The sequence below is a fragment of the Enhydra lutris genome, unplaced genomic scaffold (assembly GCF_002288905.1).
Source record: "Enhydra lutris kenyoni isolate GAN:26980312 unplaced genomic scaffold, ASM228890v2 scaffoldscaffold34, whole genome shotgun sequence".
Classification (NCBI taxonomy): Eukaryota; Metazoa; Chordata; class Mammalia; order Carnivora; family Mustelidae; genus Enhydra; species Enhydra lutris.
In genome coordinates this window covers 10,365,745-10,380,806 of record NW_019154118.1, presented here as the reverse complement: position 1 = coordinate 10,380,806, position 15,062 = coordinate 10,365,745, and the positions used below count along the sequence as shown (strand labels likewise).

General features: G+C 41.3%; 1 protein-coding gene across 2 annotated transcripts; it reads right to left on the bottom strand.

Moving 5' to 3' along the window:
* Positions 1-5,406: 5,406 nt before the first annotated feature.
* Positions 5,407-13,948, bottom strand: LOC111153785 (olfactory receptor 145). 2 transcript variants are annotated; one of them, XM_022513024.1, is made up of 2 exons: positions 13,934-13,948; positions 5,407-6,327 (listed from the first exon to the last, which is right to left on the bottom strand). In XM_022513024.1, the coding sequence occupies exons 1-2, from the start codon at positions 13,946-13,948 to the stop codon at positions 5,407-5,409; spliced, it is 936 nt and encodes a 311-aa protein (XP_022368732.1). The 2 variants fall into 2 exon arrangements, with proteins under 2 accessions (XP_022368732.1, XP_022368731.1); XM_022513023.1 differs by lacking the exon at positions 13,934-13,948 and having other exon boundaries at positions 5,407-6,354.
* Between the last annotated feature and the right edge of the window lie 1,114 nt (positions 13,949-15,062).

Below are 15,062 nucleotides of genomic sequence, written 5' to 3'. Positions count from 1 at the left end.
TAGGGGGGTAGGAGAAGAGTAAATGAAACAAGATGGGATTGGGAGGGAGACAAACCATAAGTGACTCATAATCTTACAAAACAAACTGAGGGTTGATGGGGGGAGGGGGCTTGGGAGAGGGGGATAGGGTTATGGACATTGGGGAGGGTATGTACTATGGTGAGTGCTGTGAAGTGTGTAAACCTGGCGATTCACAGACCTGTACCCCTGGGGATAAAAATATATTCTATGTTTATAAAAAATAAAATTAAATTGAAAAAAAGAAATAAAGGGGTGAAGGAGAGCAGAATTTGCCACCCCAAAATATGTCTCGTTGGCATAAGGATTATCTTAATCTGATTATTTGTAAGATAACAAAGGCATAGAAGAAACTCTGGAAATTGGGCAGAAGTTGCCTTTTGTGAGGGAAATTTATATTTATAAGGGAAATCTCCATTTGAAAGCGTGTCTCCCACTCTGTATCAAGAAGAGAGGGATTACTAAATCTCTAGAAAGTGTTTTCAATGGAGAAAGTCACAACTTAAGTCTGCATAGCAACTATACCTTTATTAACTGGGCTTTGCCTGATAACCTTCCTTAAGTGACAATCCTCTCCTGCAACATCTTGTTTTGTCTTTAGATGGTATTTAAGGTGGTGGCTTAGGCCATTTTTCCTGAGTATCTCCCATGTAATAGGAGATATACATGTTATTAAAGTTCTATTTGTTTTTTCTTCTGTTAATCAGTCTTTTATCACAGGGGAGTCTCAGCCAACAATCTAGAAGGGTAGAGGGAAAATTGTTTCCCTCCCCTACAGGGAATATATAAGAAAGAAAAAGAAAGCAAAAGAAAACATTCTCAATTTTGCTCCTGTTTTTCTCTTCTTTATCCGTTCAGCTACTACAGGTAGTTTATGAAGTAAAAAGGAATAAAAGATATAAAAGAAGACAGCAATACAAACACCACCACTATCAAAATTAAAAGCAATCAGTTTTTATGAGTGACAGCCTTATTAGTACAGAATCTGGCCAAGAGTAGACCATCTGAGTGTGTTTATACTGAAGAGGAAAATTACCCAGAGGAGGCCCCAGAAGATGGAAAGTTATTAACAGTAAGATAGAGATAATCAGAAGCCCTGCTGGAAGCAAGAGATAACCAGTCCTTTCTGCACATAAACAGGCTTCCAACTACAGGCTCCCTGCCCTACTGTTCTGGCCTAAAACAGCCCTGCTCCCCCAGTTTAAACACACCTACCAGCTGTCAGCTTGGAACCTGACTTTCTTCAGTCCTCTATAAAATCCCTATAACCCTGTTGCCTGGGGCCCAGAACTTCAAGCATGAGCTCATCTGGGTCTCCCGGCATAAAATCAAGTTGTCCTACTTCTCTGAGTGTCACGTGGTCTCTCCCCAGTCTGATTATTTTCCGCTCCAATACTGCTAGGGAGGGTATAAGTTGAGATAAACTTTAAAGAAAGAGTTTTGGAATAATATTCAATAATCTTATTGTAAGGTTTTATAGGTGAGATAAACACGACACCAGGCGAAGTGGGTGCAAGGCAAGATTTATTAAAGGCACTCTCCCACAAAGTTTCAGGGCTCAGGAGAAGGGGAGCCAGGAAAGTTGCACCAGGAGGAGGTGGGCACCCTCGGGGGAGGTTCCTCCAGAAAGGGGAGTGGGGGAAGTCGCACTGGGAGGGAGTTGGGGGGGGGTGTCTTTTATCTGTTTCCTGCATAGGTATCGGGTTACCTACCTATGCAGATGTGACCTGGGCATACATCCTTTTGGTGGGAGAGCTCAAGGGTGAAGGAAAGGTGGGGGAGGACGCTGGAAGATGGCGGGACCCTGAGGTCATTTCTATTGTTCCTCCTGCACTCCCGCAGCCCGGCCCACCGACCCAACACTTATGTCATTCAATAATTCCCTGTCTAAAATGTATCCTAATTAGGGGAATACTCAGAGAGTTGTTGAATAAGTTGGTTAAGCATTGTTTATAGTTTGGGAAAATAAAAATAACATACAGTAGTAGAAAATTGTTAATGAGATATAATAGATCCATACACTAGAATTTTATGCAATTACAAAAATGAAGCTGGAAGCAAGAGATCAGAAAAAACAAATTCTGTGATCTGTGTCTTGGGATACACACTTATGTAACCAGAGCCAACACTCCCTTGTTTTCACAGTATGCCTTTCTCTCTGCCTCTTTTTGGCTACCCACAACCCTTCATATACAACTGTCTTGCTTTTTTATTCATTTATTTATCCAATAACAACGCCTCATTCCCTTACAGATTAGATTTCTTTGGTAGGTACGTTTTAAAGCAGCTGCCCATAGACTTTGAAAACGACAAGATTTGTGTATGTATGTGTAGGTATAAGGGAACTCAAGAGGGTCACTACTTGAAGTGCACTGAATTGAACACAATTCAAGGAAGTGTTGAAAGCAAAGAACTTTTTATTACTTGTTACAAGTAAAGGGACAAGAAGATAGTCTCAATGCACTGTCCTCCTGTGGGGTTAGCACAGGAAGCTTTTATTCAGCAGATTAGGGGGTAGGGAAAGGGATCTTGCATATACAGTAAGGAACATAATAGATATTCCATTACTGAGGCCCTTTGGTTCAACTGCACATGCCTGGTATGTCAACGTACTAGGGCATACATCATATTTCAAAATACCGTGGAAAACTCGGTCCATAAGAGATCTTAGTATTATAATGAGTTAAAGGTAACTTCAGGACAACTTGGGGGGCTTCTGCATGGGTCCTCAGCTCCAAACCTGCTCAGACTGGCCTAGGGGAAACACCTAGCCTGGCATTTCCTTGTCGGGAACTGTTGGTTCTGCAAAACAAAACATATTCCTTCCCTGCTTTTGTCCCTTCCCCCTCCCCACTTCAGGCTGATAGTTTTCAGCCCTCTGACCAGAGGAACTCCCTGCTGCATCTTGGCTAACACAAACACAATGCATAGAAAGACTGTCTTAAAACATACAATCAACAAGCAACAGTGGCAGACCCTGGAAAGGGTAGAAAAGGAGCACAAAATTGAGTAAAGGGAGGCTTCCTTTCACTGAGTGGTTTTTTTTTAAAGATTTATTCATTTATTTATTTGAGAGAGAGAGAGTGAGAGAGCACAAGCAAGGTGAGGGGCAGGCAGAGGGAGAAGCAGGCTCCCTATTGAACAGGGAGCCCAATGCAGGGCTTGATCCCAGGACCTCGGGATTGTGACCTGAGCCAACGGCAGACACTTAACCAACTGAGCCACCCAGGCACACATCACTAAGTATTTTTTGGTAATAATTATAAATATCATGAACATGTACTACTGCCCAGTCAATATACAAATAAATACACACTGTAAATAGGATTTAGAATGCAGAAATGTATAATGTAGAAGAGAAATAATTCTCATAATAATCCTGTGGAAATGCTTTTAAAGAGGAAGAGACATCAATTAACTTGCATGAGGTCACATAGCTGGTGAGTAAAATCTAGGGTTCAAGTTTGACTCTTCCCCCACCCGCCCCAATTCTCTGGTCTGCTTTCTGAGTCTCTATGCTGTTCTTCTCTCCTTGTTTCAGTCATCCCAATTCTGTGATGGCCCTGTGTTCTGTAACATCTAAACACACTTCCCTGGTTCCATTTTTATTCTTTTGAATTCACCCTGAGTGATATGTACCTTCCCAAAGGATATAACTGTATATCCATCCAGACTCATTTTTACAAATAGAAGAGAATTTTCCTAAAAAGAATCTCATAAATCAAAAATATTTCCACAGCCTTTCATATATCATTGCTTCTCAAAGAAACATTTACCACTTATAATTTTCTTTTAAACCAAAAAGCTACTCTATCTCCTTTTACACAGGATCATTAGGCTGTGGATTTACAAACCTAAACTGTATCATCCTTCTACCCTTTACGGGAAGGTGTGTCAATCAGAGTCACAACAGAAAAGAGATGACCCCCTGAAACATAATAATTGACAACATAACAAGGGCACTATTTGCATGGGGGTAGACAAAAGGGTAGTTAAGAGAAACCACAGAAGGATGGCAGAAGCTAACAGCGGTATCATTACCATCCCTTTGCATGAAGAGACAAAGGAAGTTACTGTAAACAGCTAAGAAAAGAGCAGCTACTGTAGCCCACTGGAAGGAAGTCAGGGAAATAAATATCACAGTATCATGCTCCACTTGTTCTCTGATTTCCTTTCCTGATGTTGCCATTGGCTTAACCAAGCCAGAAACCTGAGGGTCAGGGAACCAGCCCATTGACAACATCCGTTAGGGAATGCCTCCCAAGACATGAAGTAAGGTACAAAGTAACAGAGAGTTGATCTAGAGAGGCACACAGAGAATACCTGACATAGTCTTTGTCACATACAGTACCATAACAGTCAGTGGTCCTTTCCTCTGCTGACTGCCTGCTGTGTGGTGTTAACCTAATTACTGGCTTGTAACACAATGTCTCCTCTATGGTTCTGAAATAGTCTCCAGATTTTTAGCTGACCACCCTGAACTTCAGACTTCTCCACCCAGGTTTTAAAAGCACAATTTGAAACAAGGAAATGATTGTGTGTTAAAAAAAAAAAAAAAAAAAAAAAAAAGTCCCTAATTCTGTACTTCATAACCTTGACATTTTCTATAAGGTCATCCAGCCAGCATGACCAGACCTTTTTAAAGTCCAAGTCCCTGAAGCTCCACACCCCTGTCTTAAGCGGTACCATGCTTACTGCTGTCTAGGTCCTAGCATACTTCCCCCAAATACTATGCAAAATTCTACAAGAATTTGGTCATTTAGCCAAGACCATCTCAACAAAGTTTTATGCCTCCTACCTTCTTTGCAAAAATGTGGTATTTAAAATTAGCCCTTGAAAAGTTGCATGAAATTTCTGTAGATAGAACCAGATCTTAACATCCTAGATCAGTTCACATTTGAAATGAAATCTTCCAGTGCTGATGAAGGAAGAAAGTGAACCATAGTGAAAAGTAACTAGTATTACAAATCAAAAGCCTACTGATGAGCGCTGGGTATTATACACAACTAATGAATCATTGAACACTACACCAAAAACTAATGATGTACTGTTGTTGGCTAATTGAACTTAAATTTTAAAAAGGGGGCAAGGGGAGTCAAAAGCTTATATCCTGGTCACAGATGTGCTACTTAATAACTGAGTGACTTTGGAGAAGGTACATAAACCTGTATCTATTCTCAGAAATATGAGAGAACTGAATTAAATGATCTTTATGGTCCACTAAATGGACATACCCTATAGTTTTAAGAATCTTTTTAAATTAAAGGATGCATAAAATGGGAAGGATGAACATCTTTGAGAAAGAGTTAAAATTTCCTCCAAGTAACCAATGGAACCTGAAAAATAAAAAGAAAGGGAAAAGGCCCTTTCCTAAGTATTACCCCTTTCTCAAGAGAATGGTTTTTTCCTTAATGTTTTCTTCAGAGCAACTTTGACATCCTTATTCCTCAAGCTATAGATTAGCGGGTTGAGCATGGGCACAATGATGGTGTAGAACAATGAGGACACTTTCCCCTGATTCATAGGTAAAAGAGAGGATGGTTTGAGGTACATAAATGCCCCTGACCCAAAGAAGAGAGACACTGCAATTATGTGGGAGCTGCAGGTGCTAAAGGCTTTGGACCTGCCTTTGGTAGAATGAATACGGAGGATGCTGGAGAGGATGAGGGCATAAGAAATGAAGATGGTAACTGTGGGCACACCAATATCAATGCCCACAACAACAAAAACGACCAGCTCATTTACATAGGTACTGGTGCAAGAGCGCTCAAGAAGGGGGAGGATGTCACACATGTAGTGGTTAACCAGATTTTTGCCACAGAAGGTCAGTCTCACCATGCATGCTGTGTGGGCCATGGCCCCAGCAAATCCCATCACATAGACACCCAGCAGAAGGAGTAAGCAGACCTGAGGAGACATGGTGGCCGTGTACACCAATGGGTTACAGATGGCGGCGTAACGGTCATATGCCATTGCTGACAGGATGAAGGACTCAGAGACAACAAAGAAAAGAAAGAAGAAGAGCTGAGTCATACACCCTGCGTAGGAGATGATGTTCTTCCTCAAGACAAAACTCATCAGCATCTTGGGTGTGATAACAGTGGAATAGCAGAAATCTATGAAGGACAAGTTAAAGAGGAAAAAGTACATGGGGGTGTGTAGGTGAGAATTCAGCCCAATTAGGGTTATCAGGCCCAGGTTCCCCACCACTGTGACCACATAGAAACCTAGAAACAGGAAGAAGAGAGGGAGCTGGAGTTCCGGCTGGTTGGTTAAGCCTGCGAGGATAAACTCTGTCACGGAGGAGTTCTCAGCTTCCATTCTTATTAAAGGCATTCTGTGGGAACAAGGGGAAAGAGTCACTTAGAAGGGGAGAGAGAGAGAAAAAGAAAGAGAAAGAGACAGAGACCACCTCTCTCCTCCCAGTCACCTCCCATTCTTGAGAACTGGATCCACACAGAGAGATTTTGGACTTCAGCAGAAAGGCTTCTTGGGATGCCCATGGGTCTGTTCTCCTGGTCCCCTGAGGACTCTTCTACTAGAGCACCCTCTGGAGGATGGACCTCCATGGACCTCTCCATGGTGAGGGCAGATGCTGCTGGGAAGAACAGTCTCAAAGATGAGCTGAGGAGTCTCCCTTGTCTTTACTTTGGTCCATTTATTGGGTACTTCCAGCTCCAACTTCTGCTCAAGATTATAAAACCTGGGGCAGATATCTGGAGAGAGTCCTTTCAGAGGTTGGAGCCAGCCCAGCTGTGTCTGGAGTTTCCACCTTGTGGTCACCCCAGACATAGCAGAAATGAGAGGTGGTCTTTCCCAAAGCCTTTACAACCTGAGGTTGGGGACTTAGGAAAAGTTCAGCCTGGATTCAGTCACTCACCCTCCTTCAACCTAGAGCCTCAATGATGTACCTTTCCATCCAATTCCTATCCATGATTGTTCAGACAGATAAATGGCTGTGGTACTAACACAGATAAAAGAACTAAACACAGACCATTTAGCTCCTGTCCTGTTGGAAGGATTAGAATATGGACTGCCTTAGAATTTGCTCTGAGCTAAAGATAATCTGATGGAGGCTTTGCCCCAAGGCTGTTTTCCAGTTTGTAGAAGGAAGACATCTTTGCCTATAATACAGGCCATCTGGTGACAGGAGACTGAGCAGTTTTATTCTGGATTTAGGGATCTGGGGACCTGATTAGAAGTAGAAAGTCAGAGCATCCCCTGGGATCACAGCCCTAGAAACTAACTTTCTAAAAGAAGGAATATTTTCTTGTACCCTTGATAATATTTGAATGGGCTTTTAGAAACATTATTTGTCCAATTAATATCTATTCAGTAAAATGCATAGTGTTGTCCAAAAACAATAACTTACCATTTATTGAGCGCTTTCTATAATATATACCAAACAGTCTTCCTGTCCTAGCACTTCTGAACTGACCCCAGCAAGCCAGAATCCAATACCATTTCACATGCAGTACTTCCATTTAATTCTCCCCCAAATCCTACGAACTAGATTTTATCATTCCCATTTTAAAGATGCAGTAATTCACTGGATATTAAATTATGAAAGACATGTGAAATCTAGGTCCATCTTACTCCAGATCTGGTGTTCTTAATGATTGTGTTTAACCTCTTCCTGTGGGAGATAAGGAAATACATAACAGGGTCCTTGCCTCAGGGGTCTGACAATCTCCTGGAAAAGATAAGCTAGAGCACACCAAACTTATTTTCCTGAAAACAACATGGTAAGATCTAGAAAAGGTAAAAATAAAATGCTACTCAAGTTCAGAGAGGGCATTCCATACAACACTTACATTTCAGTTTATCACAGAAAATGCACAATATCTAGTCCAAGGAGAAGCAGAGCCTCCCTGTAATCTCTTGGAATTTGAGCTTGGCAGTAAAGAGAAAACCCTGTCAGTTAAGAACATATTTTTCCAAAATTGCTGAGTTGTTGGAAATCTTGTTGGCCCCTGTCAGCTCTCTCTCAGGAGATTCTCAGTGACCTCCTGCTGACTCTCATGGCCTTGTAGCTTGACTCCTCTTCTTCCCACCAGACCCACCAATGTTTGTTTCCCCGTTTTGTTTACTTTGCTCATATTCTAACTCTCCCTCATGACACAAGTTATCCCACTGTGCCCCCGTCTCTCAGAGTCTCTCACTGATGGCTAGTTCACTCTTTTGGAGTCTCATAGATTTGAAGCAATATTAAAAGTCATCTAGTCCTGGGGCACCTGGGTGCCTCAGCGGGTTAAGCCTCTGCCTTCAGCTCAGGTCATGATCTCAGGGTCCTGGGATCAAGCCCCGCGTCAGGCTCTCTGTTCAGGGGGAGCCTGCTTCCCCCTCTCCCTCTGCCTGCCTCTCTGCCTACTTGTGATCTCTCTCTCTGTCAAATAAATAAATAAAATCTTAAAAAAAAAAAAGTCTTCTAGTCCCATGGTTCACAAATCTAGCTATACAACTGAGTCAGATAAATCTGTGCATATTAAAAGTACATATTCTGCTACTCCAATGTAAATATAATAAATCAGAATCTCCAGAAGTAAGACTTTATAACCTGGTTTTACTTCTAAATCTATCCCTAGTGATTGGGATATTTAGCCAGGTTTGGGATTCACTGATCTAATCCTCCTACCCTACATCTTCCAGACAGGAAAAACTGAAGCCAATCACACAGCTGCCTGCTGGTAGAGTCTGGCACAAAACATGAATCTCTAATTTCTCTAATTGGAGGGGTTTTCCAGCATATCCAGAAGAAGTCTACCTGGTCTTTGATTTGGTTTACTACAATTCAGAGTACAAGTAAAGGATGTAATTGGACATCAAATCTGGAACAGCACCCCGAGGTCATACTGGGGAGAAACTTAAATGCCAAGAAATGTGTATGCAGTGTGAATCCATGGAACACTTTGAAGAGAGGAATGGCATGACCAGGGGAATGACATGATCAGGTTGTGCTGAGGAAGACCAGTCTAATAGGCTATTGGATGTCAGTGACTTGATACAATAGTCCCTCCGGGCAATGTTTTTTCTTGTAATTTAGGCAAGTTGGTTTAACTCAAAGCAGAACAATAAGAAAAATGACAAAGGATGGACTTTCAGAAAGAGGTAAATGGAGCAAAAGTCCTTTCTAAACTTTTAACACATTACATATCACGTAATATGGCTGGCCGCCTGCCTTTTATAACCATGGTGTCACATACCCTCCACTCTGAATATGTTTACGAGGCCCTGAGTTCAAATCCCATCACCAGGCTCTCTGTGTTAGACATGGTTTCTGCCTCGTCTCAGCCCATCTTTTGGGCTTCTGCTGCTGCAGTGGCTGCTGGCTGCATGTTGCAAAGAACACAAAATCCACCAACTGCACCACTTACCCCTGCTTTCTACCCTAAGATGTCCCTGCCACCACACACACACTGTCTGCTGGAATGCACCCAGCCTCTCTGGTACATGTGCAAACCTGGAAGTGTGAGGAGGGAACCCCCACTGGGAGTCAGTGAATAAATGGTCTGCCCTTCTGTGTCTCCAGTGTTTTGTTCTTCACTGATTCTCAAAGGGGCTTCAGAGGGATTGATTGTGAAATTCCCGTTAAGGCAGATACCTCGTTAGCCCACCTTGGATTAGCTTCCCATCCTTCCCTGCCTCACTCTTCCTCTTCCCTGACATCACTTCCAAAAAAAGCTACGTGCATACAAGTCCTTGTCCCCAGCATGGCTTTTTATGGAAACTTCGTCTAAGGTGCTTCTCAGATAGTATTTGGAGCAAGTCTGACCAAAATACTCCTTACTCCACCTGGGAGGAAGCAGCCTCACCCAAACCTGTTTGATTCCAGGTCAGGAAACTAAAGATGAGTCACTAAATTTATCAAGTACCAGAAATTCCATGTTTCAGAGAATGTATGTCTTGAGTATACCCTAGCAAAATGCCAAAATGCCAGAAGACATAGGATCTCAAATCATCACCAGTTCATACCCTCATGGAGAGTAGCCAGGAAGGCCTGTAGTAGCTTGTCCTTAGCTCTGCTGCCCCTCTCCTCATGACATTATGCTATCTTTGTGATCACCATTTACTTCCATGAGCTATGGCGGGTAGGAACTAGGTTTATTCATGTGTATATGTTTAAAACCAGATTATCAAACCTGGCTTACAGCAGCTCACAAAACATTAATTAATCCCAGATTCTCAAACTTCCTCACCTGTAAAATGGAGATAATGATAATAATCCATAAGGTTGTTGTAAGGGTTAAACTAAATCATAAAATGGAAGAGCCTCAATAAATGTTATAGGAAATATATGTAAAACATACATAAAATATACGTCAGGAGGGAATGAGTGGGAGAAAAAAGCTTCAAAGAGCTAGGTGAGCCTGAGAGGGATAAGAGGGAAGCTAATAGAGGGAGGAAGAGGAGAGCTGATTGCTAAAAAGAAGAGAAATTTGGAAATAATGTTTTTTCTTCAAAGCTTTTTCTAAGACCCAACTCTCCAACATAACTTAATCCACAAACAGGATCAGATAATTCCACCTGTCCCTACTCCCTACTTCCTGTCCCACCATGGATGACCTACTCTTCAAATAACCACACCGCAAAGGCCAAATTACAAAGTCAGGTGAGGTTTCCTTCACAGCCTCCAAGGTTCTCTTTCTGTGCCCATTTCCAGTCTTGGCAAAAATTCCTCTTCCCCAAACATGCACAGTCCTAATGCTTGATCTACTTTCGACTATCAAAAGCAGTTCTCAGGAAAGATTTCACAAATCCATCAACACAGTCTATGAAGGACAGGTTGGGAATCATCCGCATTCCACACTCTCTTCCAGGAATTATTTTTTTAACCAAGTCAAATTCTATAACCAATCTAACAGATCTCTATGAAACTCGGAAAGCACTCAACTGATGAGAGGTACATTTTGGTGAGGATGGGACAACTGGAGTCATCATGTGGTGGGTTTATAATCAGAATCACTTTGGCAGCTGTCTGTCCTCCACTTGGCAAGCTAATTACAACTCCTGTATCAGTCCTGTGTATGTGTGCGTGTCTTCTTGTGTGAGTGTTGGATGACATTTGTGCATTCCCACTGCTTGCCTATCCTTCACACAAGGGATATATATTTAACCACTCAAGGCCTCAAGCACAAATCTTACACTTAGAAATTTGCCACTGCTGTCGCGATTACAATAAATCCCAGTCCCTACTCTCATTCCTACTATCATCAACTCACAATTAAAGAAAAGAAATCATTATTACAAACCTGAAATAAGACCCACAGGAAAAGGGCTCCATGGGGCACAGACAGCAAAGACCCATGCTTCATTAAAAGTTGACTTTTCTCTAGGAGGCTTAGAGGATTCTTGTTTGGATGATAGAACTACCAAGAAAAGTTCCTTTGGATTTATGTCACCTCAGAGCCTGTTGCCATGGGAACTACATTTCAAAATCTTCTCAACTGGGGCTTCACTAAAGTCATGTTCCTTGAAGAGCAGATGAAGCCCAAGCAGGAAGCAGTGTAGGAAGAACTATTCTTAACTGTATTCTTTTGTTGCAAAGTTGCCCTCTTTCCAAAACTTGAATCTCTTTATAGTGCTTCTTTATTTATTTATTTCTATTTTTTCCATCTTTTTTTTTTCCATTATAATCTATTTGTGTCATTCCAGGCGTGGTACCTGTAAAGGCAATACAATGCCTCTCATGCATTAACCCTCAGACTTCTGGTGGCGTGAGGCTGGTTCCAAGTGCATTGACCATCGCCACATACAGAGGGGTCCACGCACAAGCAACGCTTCCATAAGAAGAGACACAGAACCTCACTGCAAAGAAAAGATGGCCCTGAAAGGTCTTTGTTTGAAGTAGCCACAGTTAACTTCTGAGAAAGCAAATATCAAGAGTTGTGTGGTTCTGCATATATTTAATTTCAATGTATTTTATTGAGCATTTTCACCTCCTTAACATGCAAAGTCTCTACGTAAATAATATACATTTTTATATATACAGAATCCTTAGACTCTAGACCTCGGAGGTCTATATGGGGGCAGGGCAGTAATGAACACATAGTGAACACTATGTACCAAGCTAGCTAGTTTTACATACATTATTTCATTTATAGGAAATGAATAATCTTCAGAAAGTACAGGTTTGGCATGCTTAAAAATATCATCCAATGAATTCAAGAATATTAATGCTAGAACAATATTTACATTTTTTAAATGCTTACTACATGTCAGGAACTATGCTAAGTGCTTTACACAATTAATTCATTAGTTTTTACAAAAATCCTGTTAATAGTATTATTAATATCCTACTCCACATAAGAACATTTCCTTGAATCAAAGGAATCAAACATGCTTATCTCGTAGTTAAGACAGCCTCGTCTTTTTGGACCTCCAGGCATTTATAGTGATGGAGGAATTAGTAGGATTTGCTAGATTAATGATCATGGGGGTGGAGAATGGAGATGAAAGTTCAAGTATCAAAGGGGACAAAGATGTCACTTCTGGGACACAGTAAAAGGCAAATAGGGAAAATAAAGAGCTAGAATTTAGACCTGAATGTCCTGTGCTAGAAGTATATCTAAAAGGGATGGTCAAGTAAACATCCATCAGCATGACAGGGGAGCTTGGTAGATCACAGAGAGACTTGTACTGGGAAATCATGTAAGTAGAGGATTCCAGAAACCACAAGTCAAGAGTGAAGGATGGAGGAGGAAGTCATTAGTAAATTCAGTGAAGACAAACGTGGTGGTTCTGAGCAGGCTTTGTAGCCAGATGATCTGGGTTCCTATCACATCCCTCACTGGCCAAGTAAGCTTACGGTGTTTGTGTCTCAGGAACCCCATCTATAAGCAGAGATACTGACACCTAATATATAGGATTGTTCTGAGGTTCAACTGTCATAACGTTTAATAAGTACAGTTCACCCTTGAACAACATGGGTTTGAGTTGTGCAAGCCACACAGGTTTGTTTTAATACACACAGTACATTAGTATAAATGTACTTTCTTTCCCTTCTGCTTTTCTTAATAACACCTTCTTTTCTCTAGCTCACTTTATTGTAAGAATATAGTATGTAATACATATACAAAATATGTGTTAATCCATGTTTTTGTTATCGGTAAAGTTTTCTCGTTAGGAGTAGGCTATGAGTTCAGGCTATGAGTTCAGGGGAGTCAAAAGTTACACACAGATTTTTTATTCATGGGAGTTGGTGCCCCAGCTCCTGCATTGTTCAGGGGTCAGTTGTAATTGTGGGTTAATGAAGTATCACAGGACCCTTCCTCTGTTTCTTTTTTTATCCACTGGGTCAGATTCTGCCTTTCATCCACTGCTTCAGGAGTGAATTTTCTGAGCCCCAGCTATATTACAAGCTACTGCAAGGCACAATCATGTATTGAAATGCTATTTCATTTACACACCCAATATTGAACACAATGATGAACACACATATCGTTCATTAATATTTACTCGGTTCAGTAGAAAGAAATGTAAATATAGTTCAGGGGGTGCCTGGGTGGCTCAGTGGGTTAAGCCGCTGCCTTCGGCTCAGGTCATGATCTCAGGGTCCTGGGATCGAGTCTCGCATCGGGCTCTCTGCTCAGCAGGGAATTTGCTTCCCTCTCTCTCTCTCTCTCTCTCTCTGCCAGCCTCTCCGTCTACTTGTGATCTCTGTCAAATAAATAAATAAAATCTTTTTTAAAAATAAATAAATAAATAAATAAAAATATATATAGTTCAGTAAAAGCCCAGATGTGAAAAACTGATCAATTCAGGGATGCATTTATTTCTCAAATACTGAAGGGATTTGTTAGAGGTCTCCTATAAATAGTTATGTAAGCCCTTTTCTGGAAAAATAAATAATGTAGGTTATATATAGCTGGTTTCACTGTAAATATTTTTGGCATTTTAAATATACTAATGTTGACACTGAACTGACGGCCATGCCAGGTGATGTGTGCCTATTGGGTGTGACCTAGAGGGTCAAGATGCTTACAGAATAGAAGAAGGCTCCCAACATTTTGAGGACTGGCAAAGGAAAGTTACTCAGTGACAGAGCTACTGAGCCTTCCCAAGTCAGGAGCTGCCCGGAGCTCAGTTTCATCATAGCCCACAGTTTGTGGCTCTTAAAATAGGAATCCATTTTTAAGTGACATTTAACTCAGCAATATATGTACTATAAAAAGGAAATTACACTAACACTAGCAATGTAAAATATATGATTTCAAGGTGTGTTAAGGGAGATAACACGGCCTCATTTAAAGGCAGTTTGATGGAAGGGGAGGTTATTCTAGGCATTAGTGGAGATGTCTCAATTGATTTAAAAAAATAAATCCTAAAAATGAAGATTCACCAACCTTGTAGGAAGCAACAGACTTAACTTGTTGGACAGAAATGTCTCAGAAATTCTAATTGTAGGAAGCCAAAGACTCTATTTTTTAACCTCTTGTCTGGTCAGGAAAGCCACAAAACCCCTGTAAGGTTTTTTTGCACTTTTCAGAGGTTTCTCTAGAGAACTTGTCTAAAGACTAGTTTGTTTTGTTTTGTTTTTTAAGATTTTATTTTATTTATTTGACAGAGAGAGATCACAAGTAGGCAGAGAGATAGGCAGAGAGAGAGGGGGGAAGCAGGCTCCCCGCTGAGCAGAGAGCCTGATGTGGGGCTTGATCCCAGGACCCTGAGATCATGACCTGAGCCGAAGGCAGAGGCTTTAACCCACTGAGCCACCCAGGTGCCCCAAGACTAGTTTTAATCAAGAAGCAATGTGATGTAGTTCAAGGAACCAAATTAGGAGTCTAAAGACCTCTCTGTGTGGCATTGGAAAACTAAAAATGTCTCTCAGTCTGGGATTTCTTCTCCTGTCCACAGGAATATCAAAACCTGCCTTACTTACCTCCTGATGTTCTATATGGTTCATCAGATGACTTCTTCCTCGCCTACCATCAAATGTTGAAGGGCCCCAAACTCCCAACCTCGCCCTTTTTATCTCCTCAAACTGTAATTCCACTCACTCCTAAGGTTTCAATATCATCTACTGCTGTGTTAATTAACTCTTAACT

Excerpts from the sequence above, each read along its gene's own strand:
- LOC111153785 (XM_022513023.1), bottom strand. The coding sequence starts at position 6,354 with ATGCCTTTAATAAGAATGGAAGCTGAGAACTCCTCCGTGACAGAGTTT.